Source organism: Protomyctophum bolini (assembly GCF_963924005.1).
Source record: "Protomyctophum bolini genome assembly, chromosome: 15".
Lineage (NCBI taxonomy): Eukaryota > Metazoa > Chordata > Actinopteri > Myctophiformes > Myctophidae > Protomyctophum > Protomyctophum bolini.
In genome coordinates, this window is record NC_137876.1 from 5,465,932 (window position 1) to 5,479,532 (window position 13,601).

Genomic DNA, 13,601 nt, shown 5'->3' on the forward strand with positions numbered 1-13,601 from the left:
CACAATATAAAATGTATCTGTGGGTCTGAGTCAAAACATAATTGAATGCCGCACCCCACAACTCCTACAATTCCAAGTGCTTGTCAGGACAGTCAGTTCAACTAATTATGATTTTTTTTGGGGGGTTGCGGCATGAAAAGGTTGGGAACCACTGGCTTAGGCGCGATTCATACTCTTATTTTAGAGCAGAATAAAAGTCTGTTCGGCTCTGTAGAGCCTACAATATGACGTCATTTGAGGTTCGGGGGGGCGGGTACCGTCCTAAAGTCGAATTTTCTGACGAGCCAAAATCATTTCGCCACTACAGCGGTAAAATAGGAGTATGAATCGGCCCTTAGCCCATTTAGACCTGAGAACGATTCTACAAATGTCTTCTAAATCCTGACCGTTTTCTGAAAAACCTATGTTTCTATGTCAGTGGTTCTCAAGCATTTTCATGTCAAGTACCCTCAAAAATATATGTAATTGGCCGCCGACCCCAATCTGAAACCAGAAGCAAAGATTTGAGTTAAAAACGTTCGCTGTGAAATAATATATATTCAAAGATTTCAGTTAAAAACGTTCGCTCTGAAAGAGTATATATTCAAAGATTTGAGTTAAAAACGTTCGCTCTGAAAGAGTATATATTCAAAGATTTGAGTTAAAAACGTTCGCTCTGAAAGAGTATATATTCAAAGATTTGAGTTCAAAACGTTCGCTCTGAAAGAGTATATTATATTCAAAGATTTGAGTTCAAAACGTTCGCTCTGAAAGAATATATATTCAAAGATTTGCGCCACATTTTCAGAGAACTATTACATCTGTATGTTAGAGTTCGCTAATACATTACAATATAATGGTGCAACATGTGTGGTTGTTACAGGTGGCCTCCCTACACTTCTATTTAGACCCTGGTGGTGTGTAGGTTGACGTTCTCGCTGTGTGTGTGTGTGTGTGTGTGTGTGTGTGTGTGTATATGGAAAAGAAAAACCTGCTTCTTATTCAATTAACCTACATGAGCAAGATTAAGTTGTTTATTGGTCCGACCTACATTTCAGTTTCAATATACCTTCAATTAATTGCCTACTTTCCAGTTTCAGGATGGCTTGGTTAGAATTGTGTAGTTTGAAAAGTTGTAGCTGACTCACTGTGCACACATTGCAGACAGTGTGTCATTGATTTGCAGGCGAGTGCTTTTATCATTCATGGATATTTCCTCGGTTGAAAAGGACTCAGGCGTTTGTGTGCATGTGGTTTTGTAGTATCGGGATTCTGGATTAAGTCAGTTTTATCATCAACTACAATAGCTGTGCATGAGTTTTCTTCGGAGATGTTGCTGTGTAGAATATATTGGCATTTGGCATTGCCTACATTGAATAAGTGAAGTAAGTACATACTGTAAATAGCATGTACTCATGTACAAAGTACTGTACTCGACTCAACTCGAGGACAGTCTGCAATCACCTACTGACTCGTGTGTGATACATTAACCAACATTTCTATTTAACCCATTCAGTACGGGAACCCCTTTTGGTGTTGTAAGCATTATGTTTTACTTTAGCTATTGAAAAATAGCATATCTACAATCTCATAGCTCGGCACCGGGTGCCACGCTACGAGCTTGTAGATCTGCTATCTTTTTTGAAAAATCATAAATGTGTCACAAATTAGGAATATATATTCTTTTTTTAGATGGTGGTCGGTGGTCAATTACATATAATTCTGGGGGATGAAAATGAAAACTGTCAGGATTTAGAAGACATTTGTAGAATCGTCCTCGGGTCTAAATGGGTTAACATTCCACCTTCTGAAATTGAGTCCACTGTCAAATTAAGGCGATTTCAGAGCACATATATAGTGTCACAAGTCATGTATTTAGTGCTATACGATTCTTGCTAAAATATGAATCTCGATTTTCCTCCACAATAATTGAGATCAGCTATTCTCATTTTGTCCATGACAATATTCTTTTGTCTTTTGTCTGTAGTTGCTGAACATTACTACGTTCAAAATGTGGCTTTAAACGGACAACAATAATAATAATAATAATACATTTTATAACGCACTTTACATTTGAAACAAATCTCAAAGTGCTACAAGCAGAAATATATAAAAGAATACAACAATTAAAACATTCTGTGATCACCTAAACAGCTAAAAGGTTAAAAGAAGCACACAGGGCGTCTTAAACCACGACATCAACGACAACATCAAAGTTCTTGACTTAAACCTCTCATGAAGTCTCTCACTCTCGTAGCAAAAACACAATGACAACTAAAATGAATTGGACAGCCATTTGACAGTAGCTGAGTATCCACAGCTATAAGGAGGCCATGTTGCTTTATGTTCAGGCACGGGTATAAAATCAAATTAGTTTTTATTCGGTTCAAGTCCCACGACTAGGTGGGTGGAGATAATTGCAACTTTTAGTATGAGTATGAAATGGGCAGCAGCTGCAATCCCTGCTGTTGCATCCCTGCTGTTTATCACAAAAGGTGTGATGAAATGTGGATATTGGTATTGGTTGAAATGCGGCAGTTTGTGAGCTCTTGATTGCCTAACCCCTGCAGGCTTTAACCACTTAAACCCTGTTTACTTAGTGCAGTCGGTGGTTCTCGAACTTTCTCATGAACTATTTGTAACATTTGTGTTGCTAAATGTAAAACAAAAAAAATAATACATTTTCAAGAAATTAAGATGACGAAAGAGCCTTTCTGTGTGGAGTTTGCATGTTCTCCCCTCGTGTCCCTTAGGCCCTTTTTTAAACTAGCTCCTCGCTACTCGCCCTACACACTTCCACTCGGTTTGAGCATAGATATATAAATAATAGAGACGGCACTGGGATTCACCTCCCATCCTGTGCAGTCTATGATTTATATATCTATGCTCAAACCAAGTGGAAGTGTGTAGGGCGAGTGGCAAGGATAAAGTTTCAAAAAGGGGGCTAGGGTAGGTACCGATCACAAAAAACATGCAGTAATCCTGGTCTCTAAACTACCTCCCCCTGGCCAGCCGGGGCGCCTGATGGAGGGGAAAGGAACTGGTTGGAATAACGTGTTCCTTCCATGCGCTACGACCTCTCCCCCGTCAAGTGAAAAGAAGCAGCTTTGACTCTTCATGCATAGAAGGAAGCATGAGGTCAGTCCGCTGCCCCCCCCCAGGTTGGCAGAGGAAGTGTAGCGCCCAGGATTACAATAGATCGTTGACACTGGGTGAAAAAATGGGTTGTAAAATCGTGGGATAAAAATTATATATAAAAAAATAATAATGCAATACTGCCTCATCAAAGTTGGTATTGTGACTTTATATATTCTTTATACAATTACTTGCATGAGAAGGGGAGAGGTGGTGGAGTTAGCTGCTTTGGCACGCAGTTTGAGAGTTCAATGGAGTTAAGAGGTTGTGTCCGAAGCGGTCTTTAATACTTTTCATTGGTTCAATATTTTTTCAACCAACACACAGATGTAAAGGTAGCATTGCTTTATGGGAAAAAGAAAATCAATAAATAAAACAAATCTCAACTAGAAAAAGTGCCCCTCGGGGCACAGGTCTCCACCAGGGCAGGTCAGGTTGTGGCCTCCTGGTGGCGCTATAATAAGCCAATGTGAAAAGGGTGCCATTTCTTCTTACGCCTTGGATGGCAATCGGATGATTTAAGGCATTTTGTTCCCAAAAAGAAAAAGAAAAATGGTTATGGCAAAACTTAACTTAAATAATAATCACTAGTCTATTTATTATGGGTCCATGAAACATTTATTCAGCTCTTTTGAATGCATTAATTGCATACACTATTCGGTGATATACTTTCGGCCTATTCGGGGCCGAAACCGAATAGGCGGAAAATGCATTTTTAGCCATTTTCTGCCGAATATTGTCTGCGGCCGAATATTCGGTGCATCACTCATTTTGACCCAGGGACTAAGGGCCGATTCATACTCCTATTATACCGCTGTTTCGGCGCTGTAGTGCCGAAATGATTTCGGCTCGTCATAAATTTTCAGTAGCACCGAAGAGCCGACTTTAGGACGGTACCCACTACCCGCCCCCCAGTCCCCCAGTCCACTGGTTAAACACCACTGATCTACACGACATGTCTTTGTCAACAAGAGATTCTAGGGTTCAAGTGGTTTAACCCATTTTGGGCGGGGGAACCCCTTTTGGTGTTAGCATTATGTTATGCTTTAGCTATTTAAAAAATAGCAGATCTACAAGCTCGTAGGGCACCACTCGGTGGCGCGCTACGAGCTTGTAGATCTGCTATTTTCTTTAAATTGTGGGGGAAAAAAATCCCGAAAACTGTCAGGATTTAGAATACATTTGTAGAATCGTTCCCAGGTCAAAGTGGTTTAAAAGTAAGAGTACAGGCCAGCGTGTCGATTGGCCAGCTGTCCGTCTAGCAGACGGACTGAGTGGCGGGACTGAAAGTGACAAATGCTGCCACCGAATGTCACGGCGTGCAGCTGTCTACTCCTCCAACCCCTCCTCAAGCACTAGAATAAAATGTCAGGAGGTTAGCTCACCCAGTAAAAGAGTAAAGTAAAGTGTCAGCACATTGCAGAGGACAAGCACAAACAAAGTATTGTGTTTTTTTTCCCTTTTCCCTCCTGAGTGGACATTTCTCTGTCCACCTGAGGCCTATTCTACAAATGCCTAAATCAGTGAGTGCAGGTTCTCAAACTTTTCCGTGCCAAAGAAAGACCCCCCCCCAAAAACGATAAAGCACTGTTCTAAATCCCAAGTGTTTTTAAACATATGTTGCGAACTGAAATCTAAAATGGCACAGCTGCTTTCCTGGTTTTAATGGGTTTTAAAGGCCTGTCCACACCAATGCAACTCCTTGCAACTGCAAATACTTGCTCACTACTTGCAAACGATGATGTGGACTTAGTAGACATAGTTCCGGCTTCAGGTTACGGTTAAAAACTGTTCAAAAACATTGTGTGCGTGTGTGTGCGTGTGCGTGTGCGTGTGCGTGTGCGTGCGCATGCGTGCGCACCGCTCGCTCACTTTTATTACTACACTATACTTGTGAGGGTCAAATGTCCCCACAAGGATAGCATAATTTGAGATACGATCCCATTCACAGCAGGGGAACAAGGGAGGGAGACACCAGAGATCACCATTAGGCCTCCTGCTAACACCAGGAGGGGGATAAATTCAATTGGCCCCTGGTCTAAGGTCCATGCAAACGAGACTTTCACACACGTGTGTGTCTATTTCGAGCCATCATTATGACGGTGCAAAAGAGATGGGGCTTAGGGCCGATTCATACTCCTATTTTAGAGCCGAATAAAAGTCGGTTCGGCGCTGTAGAGCCTACAATGTGACGTCATTTGAGGTTCGGGGGGGGGGGGGGGCGGGTACCGTCCTAAAGTCGTCTCTTCGGTGCTACTGAAAATTTCTGACGAGCCAAAATCATTTTGGCACTACAGCGCCGAAACAGCGGTAAAATAGGAGTATGGATCGGCCCTTAACCTCCCTCTGGATGGTTCCCAAACCTTTTTAGCGAGAGACGAATTTGGGTAGCAAGAGAGGAATTTGTGTCTCCCTGGGACCCAAACTAGTATTGCGACTGCAGGTCGCATTTACTAGCAAATCGTGCATTTTCGCAGGCCAACGAAAACTAGGGTTCTCATTCTCAACACGCCCGAAAATTATGGCCCGGCCCTACCTGGGCCCTCTTCAAACCCTGTGCAGTGTACACTCGAAGACAATGCCCCCGCTGCCACCCTTAGATCTCTATATATGGAGCGCCAGCACTCGCCCAGCAGTCTGCTGTCACCCAGGCGGCTGCATGCTTCTCGCCCTCAGGCGTCTTACTGGTTATATTTATGAACAAATGGGGATATTTAATGGGTCTCGAACAACGGTTTGGGAAAACGCTGTCTGCTCTGGATGAAAGCAGAAAAGAAATGCCAAGTTGCATTTGGGTCTACTTCTATTACTCCTGTTCATTTTGTATTATATTAGCTGATTGTGTGCATTACTGGTCAGAGCCACAGGCCAAAAGCACAGGAACTAGGCTGTTGTTATTCTATTATATTGATGATTGATGGCCAAATGATTGATACAGTATGATAACTGTTCCCTCCCTACTACTCACCCTCAATTCATTTCCTGACATGGATATAAAAGAGCCCAGTCTGAGTGTTTCTCTTTTGTTTCTTAACACATTCTGAACGGGAACCCCTTTTGGTGTTAGCATCATGTTATGCTTTAGGTATTGAAAAATAGCAGATCTACAAGCTCATAGCGCGCCACCGAGTGGCGCCCTATGAGCTTGTAGGTCTGCTATTTTTGAAAAATCGAAGAACGACTGACTTTTTTTAGAATCTGATCTCAGGTCAGAATGGGTTAATCAGACCAGTGTGTGTCCAGTGGAAACCTCGTATGAATCTGATCTCGGGTCAGAATGGGTTAAGCCCAAACCCACACTGATGATTTGCCCTGCAACTCGTCGGTGGTTGCATGGCAAAATCATCAACATGCAACTACTTGCTAGTATTGCTACAATTATACACCAATGGCAGTTGCAAGGAGATGCATTGGTTGTGGTTGACCTTAAAAATGTTTTGTTGCAAGGAGTTGCGACTATTGTTGCAAGAGGTTGCAACTGGTGTGTTAAGTGTGTGGTTTGGGCTTAAGCCTATACGCCCTATAAGTTCAAACCAATGAAGAACTGAGGATGAGCCTGAATACTGCCTGATCCTAACAGTTTTCTGAAAACTGTATGTTGCGTGCAGTGACTGTGTAGACTGTGCAGTGACTGTGCAGTGACTGATTAGACTGTGTTGCGTGCAGTGACTGTGAAATGAAGACTGAATTGAATTGAAAAGTTGTAAAAAAAATGTGGTGCAAATCTTTGAAAAAAAAAAATATATATATATATATATATATATATATTCTTTCACAGTGAATGTTTTTAACTCAAATCTTTGCTTCTGGGGGGGGGGGGGGGGTCCCTGAACAACATATTTTCAGATGGGGGGGGGTCGGTGGCTGAATAATCTTTGGGGTCCTTGACATGAAATGTTGAGCACCACTGATCTAGAAACATGGGTTAGGATTTAGAAGCCATTTTTTAAATTCTCAACACCTAACTTGGTTAACTAATGGTATTATTTTATGGACATTGATGTCTCATGGTCTCTTGCTCCCTCTAGTGGCGATGTACACATACTGCATAAACGAAAAATAAATGGAAATGGCATTAATGAGGCCCATTTGTGTAGAGTGAAATAATTGCATACCGAAACCAAACGCATTCTTTCTTTACAGCTTGTTTTTTTTTATCAAGTATAGAGGGTTTAAGTGGGGCCGGATTTGCAACTCAAAAGCTAATTCGTAGTGTGTGACACAATTACACGATTAAATTATATTATATACAACAGGTCGTTGCGAGGAAGCAATCTGATTGGTTGAAACCGCTTTCTAGCCGTGCTTAAACGAGCGCTAAGGAACACCTAATTAAAACAAATGACATTTGTGATCATAGTGGCTACATCTGTCATTCAAAAAAAATATGATTGTTTTAGCGATTATCTTAGTTTTAAGGGTAACCGTTGTGTAATTGCGACTGCTGAACTTCTGCGATGTCTTTCAGAACTCCTGCAGCATCGCATGCGTGCTTTAATGACGATAAAGAACACCCTTTCTCGTGTACCATCGCTTAACCCATTTAGACCTGTTGGGGTCGATTCTAAAAACATGGCTTCTAAATCCTAAAAGTTTTCTGAATAATGATAACAAACAAATAATAATGTTTCTAGGTCAGTGGTGCTCAACTCTTTATTTATGTCAGAATTATCTGTATTTGGCCACGGACCCCCCCCCCCCCCCCCATCTGAAAATCTGTTGTTCCGGCGACCCCACAGAAGCAAAGATTTGAGTTAAAAACATTCGCTCTGAAAGAAAATATATTCAAATATTTGCGACACATTTGCGTTATGAGCTTGTAGATCTGCCGTTTTAACTAAGGATTATGTTATACTTTAGCTATTGAAAAATAGCAGATCTACAAGCTCATAGCGCACCACTCGGTGGCTTGTAGGTCTGCTATTTTTTTTTAATCGTGAAAATGCGGCACAAATCTTTGAATATATATTCTTTCAGAGCGAACTTTTGTTTTTGACCTCAGGCCTAAATGGGTTAAAACACCAAAAAGGGGTTAATTCCCATCCAGAATGGGTTAAATCTCTCCCATACGATTGTTGTGCGCGTTCTTTGGTCACACCGATATAAATAACGAGTTTCGTCCCATCCCTGTTGTGCTTGTGTCCTCGTCCACAGGGTCTGTTGTGTTGCAGCTGCATCCATCCATCCATCCATCCACCCATCCATCCATCCATCCATCCACACACCAGCGTCCAGCCCAGCCATGGGAAAGAAGAGTCGAGTGAAGACTCAGAGGTCATCGGGGACGGGCGCCACGGCCGTCGTCTCCCCCAAAGAGATGATGAACCTCATCTCTGAGCTCCTACAGAGTAGGTTGAAACACACATGAACCTCATCTCTGAGCTCCTACAGAGTAGGTTGAAACACACATGAACCTCATCTCTGAGCTCCTACAGAGTAGGTTGAAACACACACGGACAGATCAGAGTTAAAGAGATGATGAACCTCATCTCTGAGCTCCTACAGAGTAGGTTGAAACACACATGGACAGATAAGAGTTAAAGAGATGATGAACCTCATCTCTGAGCTCCTACAGAGTAGGTTGAAACACACATGGACAGATAAGAGTTAAAGAGATGATGAACCTCATCTCTGAGCTCCTACAGAGTAGGTTGAAACACACATGGACAGATAAGAGTTAAAGAGATGATGAACCTCATCTCTGAGCTCCTACAGAGTAGGTTGAAACACACATGGACAGATAAGAGTTAAAGAGATGATGAACCTCATCTCTGAGCTCCTACAGAGTAGGTTGAAACACACATGGACAGATAAGAGGCCACAGTGCACGTGTGCCACTGTTGCTTTTGACAGCAGATTTTAAGTTTTAGTCATAGTCCTTCTTGAATAGTTTTCATTTAGTTTTTAGTCACCTGGAATGCATGCCAACAGTTGGCATGCATTCCAGGTTGCATTCCTGATTTTGACAGAACATTTTAGTTTTAGTCATAGTCTCTTTGAATAGTTTTCATTTAGTTTTTAGTCACATTTTAGTCACCTGGAATGCGTGCCACTGTTGATTTTGACAGTAAATTTAGATTTTAGTTTTGTATATATATATATATTTTTTTACTTTCGACGACTTCTAATCTGAATCGACTCTGAAATCGATGCATCGAGTGTGTGTGCACGTGCGTGCGTGCGCAACAACAGTGAGACTTGGTGATGAGAAAAATAAAACGCTATTTCCGTGCTCAGACACATACAGACAGACACACATTGCTGCGTATAGGAGTGGCCAGCACTACTCAAAAACATGCAGCTTATCTCTCATCTGTTGTGTGTGTGTGTGTCCTGGTAGAATGCAGCAGCACAGCACCCCCCGGAGGCAAAGAGTGGGAGGAGTACATCCAGATACGAGCTCTGGTTGAGAAGATCCGGAAAAAACAGAAAGGTGAGCAGCACACACACACACACACACACACACACACACACACACACACACACACACACATGATCATGTTTTAGGGGTTGTTGTGTGTATGTGTGGGGGGCGGGGTGGGGGGGTGTGGTGGAGAATCACGGCACCCCATCCTTATATTTCTAAATTGCAGCGTTGATGCTTATTTTTTATTTTTTATAATTTTTATCCCTCGATTTTGTAACCCATTTTTCACCCCTGTGTCAATCATCTAATGCAGGGGTGCCTGCTCTTTTTTGACATGAGAGCTACTTTCAAAATGAACAGCTCAACAAGATCTACTCACTGAAAACATTATAATACCATTGCTGAAAATGGCTTTGGAATAGCGCGGCGCTGGCATTATATTTAAGACAAAAGCACTTGGAATGGGGAAGGGGAGAAATGGAATAGGTAGAGGTTTTTTTTGCATTTCATTTGTAACATAGGCCTACCGACATTTTGTGAACACTCTTGAAAACAAAGTATTGCATTATGGGTTTATGGGAGCTGACAGGCACTTTTTTTTCTTCAGTCAATCAATCAAGTCAACTTAATTCAAGACGCAGATGCCAAAAATAGTTTTTATATTTAAAAAAATTAAATAAATGTAATATTCTTTAAGGGCATGTCATGTAATCTACCTGCACAGCCTTTGTGATCTACTGGTAGATCGTGATCTACCTTTTGGGCACCCCTGATCTAATGTGATCCTGGGCTCTACACACCCTCCACCAACCTAGTCCCCATATATGGGGGACAAGGGGAGAGCAAAGGACTTGAACTCATGCTTCCTTCATGCCTGAGTGTCCAAGTTGCTCCTTTACACCTGACAGGGGGGAGTTTCCCTGGTTGGACGTCGTAGCGTGTGGAAGGAACACGTTATTCCAACCAGTTCCTTTCCCCTCCATCAGGCGCCCCGGCTGGCCAGGGGGAGGCAGTTTAGAGACCAGGATTACTGCATGTTTTTTTGTGAGGGTACCTCCTACTCTAGGGGTCAAAGGGAGAACATGCAAATGATTTTTTCCAAGTAATGGTTAACCCCAGCTGGTTTGGTTTAGTTTGGTTTATTTATTTAGCATAAAGTACAAAAAATAGACAATAACATATCAAAGAAACAAAAATACAATGCAAGGAAAGGAAGAAGCCAGAAGGCTTATATGGAATCCTTTCCTGAAGGAAGAGGTCATAGGTTTAAAAGATTAAAAGTTCATAAAGAACAGTACATAAATCTACAAGTTGTCAAAGGGGGGCAGCTGTGCAGTAACGAAATAAAAACACAGACTGCACAAAAAACAGAAATAAACAATACAACAACAAACACACAAAAGAAAATATAACGCATCAAGGTAAAACATGTTATCTACAGAGAGGAAAAAATAAGATATTTCTTTAGATGGTTTTTTGAATATTGGCAAGGATAATGAGGATTTAAGTGAAGCATCTATAGGGAGTTCCATAGATGAGGGCCTCTAAATTTGATGAAAGATTGATGTTTGGACGTGCGACAATAGGGTAATTCAAAATTATCTCTGTGCGTGTTGTGTTGTGCCCAGGCATCTCGGTGCAGTTCGAGGGCAGCCGGGAGAAGTCGTTCCCAGAGCTGATGACCTGGGCTCAGGACTGCGGGGCCTCCTGCGAGGGCTTCGAGATCGCCTGCTTCGGAGACGAGGGCTACGGCCTCCGCGCCACCAAGGACATCAAGGTGGGACAAACCACCACGGGGAGAACGTCAGCCCGCTGGGCAGTTGACACCCAGAACGACCCGGGAGTGGGGGGTATTTGTAACCATTAAATGAGGACGCCCAGCGATGTGTTTCTTCAGGGCACATTTCGAGGTGCACAATTAAGGCGCCATCTTGGATGTAGCTGAAGTAGCTAGATGTAGCCAAAACACCCCCGAGGGCGATCGACAACAACCGGGAAGTATGATTACTTCTAACGCGACAAGCGACGGGACCGCGACGGTCCGTCAAAAAACATCTTTGGTTAGAATTGGACGGATTGGTTTAGGTCTAGAGTTATTCACGTTTGATGATTTATTTTCCTCTCATCCACTAAAATGAAGGGGGACCACTTTGGAGTACGTCCCAATCGGAAATGACATCGAATGTGGCTCAATCGACGCTCCCAGCCTGTGGAGTGCTGCGCTCGGTTATGATATCGTTAATGTTCCGTCCTGTGATTAGCCTCCGTCCTGGGCGAAGAGTGGGGTTATTTGATAGGACGGAGACCTCCGTTTTATGCCGATCGGAGTGTTAACACATTGACGAGATTTCTCGACATTTTCAGGGTTTTTATTGGTTGAGTTAGATTGCACTCTTCACCACTGCATGAATGGCTCTAGGTTGTCGTGCACCGAAAAGTAGCCGACGCAACATGTCGAGCTGCTATTTCTCGGCCTATGGTAAATGGCAAAGACATCTAAGAATGGAATTCATGAAATCACTGTCCCAAAATATTGATGTTCCCCCAAATATATTACATGCAAACCAGTGTTGTTTTTGGCAGCAAATTTCTATTTTAGTTTTAGTCATAGTCCCTTGTAACGTTTTCATTTAGTTTTAGTCGCATTTTAGTCACCTGGAATGTTTCAGTGTTTAGTCTAGTTTCAGTCGACTAAATATCAAAAGATTTGTGTCGACTAAATCTACAGTAAAATGTATTTTGTCGGGCCTTGATGCCGTCATAATGGCTGATTTTACACTTGCTGAAAATAGCCGATCTACAAGCACACAACGCATCGCGCTGCGACGTGTTGTGTGCTTGTAGATCGGATATTTTCAGCATGCAACCAAGTGTAAATACTGGATCTCTTGTCCACTAGTCCCTTCCTAACATTTAGTCTAGTTTTTATTTGTTGACTAAATCGACAGTATATTTAGTCATAGTTTTAGTCACCATAGCTTAGTTTCCATGTATGTTGTCGTTAGTGAAAAAAAGGTAGAAAACAACACTGATACAAATGCGTGTGCGTGTGTGTGTGTGTGTGTGTGTGTGTGTGTGTGTGTGCACAGGCAGAAGAGCTGTTCCTGTGGATCCCCAGGAAGATGCTGATGACCGTGGAGTCAGCCAAGAACTCTGTCCTGGGTGAGCATTGCTATCTTGACTGAAGCAGAGGGTCTTATTATAGGCTTGTGCTTAAACCAAACACATTTTGAGACAGGGGGTGACAGGGGGCGGCAGGGCAAATGCAGATAATTCTGGCGGGTCCTTGACATCATAAAGTTTGACCACCGCTGAAGACATTTAGTAGAATCTGGTCTGAGGTCTTAACAGGTTCTTGTTAAAGTTTTACTGCCAGGAATGGTATACTCCAGGTTACTGTCGCTGCGATATACGACATACCCGCCTTTTGTTTTATGTGTTTAATCCGCCGTATTGTAATAAATAAAAATAAACTCTGTCTTCGCCGCGGAGAAAGAGACTAGATGGTTTCGTTTTGATGACGAAACCGGAAATCGTCACATGCTGTGGGCTGCTAGGGCTTCTGGGAAATTGAGGCCAATGCAAATGAATGGGGTACAACGCCTCATGGAGGCGGGTCTTGTTCTGCGTCTTCCGGGTGCACCAAGATGGCGGATGGTACGATTGGATCACAACAAATTGAGGGACCTTTTTTCGCTGGATTTTCGCGGATTAAAAGCCCAAATAATTCAGCGTATGCTCTAAAGGTAATACAACAATCTCGGCAGTGAAGGCGGGTTGATTAAAATGCGGGTTACGCGTTTAAACCAGTCAAACTGTTAAGACGTCCTAGGAAATCCAACCGACGGGTTGCAATGACACGTCCTCCTAGCGCATCTTCAATGATATCAGGCCAGAGCATAATATTTTGTGAGACTCTTTAAGGCCACCGTACGCTTCGCTCATATTAGCGTCCCGTTCACCTTCTTTCTGCGCGGCAGAAAGAATGCCTCGTATCTGCTGATGGATATACTAAGTGCTTCATTTCTGACTTCTCATCCGCCTCTCCTTCAAAATATGAACGCTTTGGAATATTTAGCGATATAAAATAATATAATATAATGGAAACGAGAGGTAGATA

At 42.5% G+C, this 13,601-nt stretch overlaps 1 protein-coding gene across 1 annotated transcript in view; it reads left to right on the forward strand.

The window, feature by feature from the left end:
• Positions 1-13,601, forward strand: part of LOC308330117 (actin-histidine N-methyltransferase-like) — a 49,728-nt gene that overhangs the window by 1,245 nt on the left and 34,882 nt on the right. The window contains 4 exon segments of the mRNA XM_080784814.1: positions 8,269-8,462; positions 9,455-9,547; positions 11,110-11,258; positions 12,571-12,643. Of these exon segments, the coding sequence (XP_080640940.1) occupies positions 8,357-8,462; positions 9,455-9,547; positions 11,110-11,258; positions 12,571-12,643 (421 nt within the window). The 5' untranslated portion in view covers positions 8,269-8,356.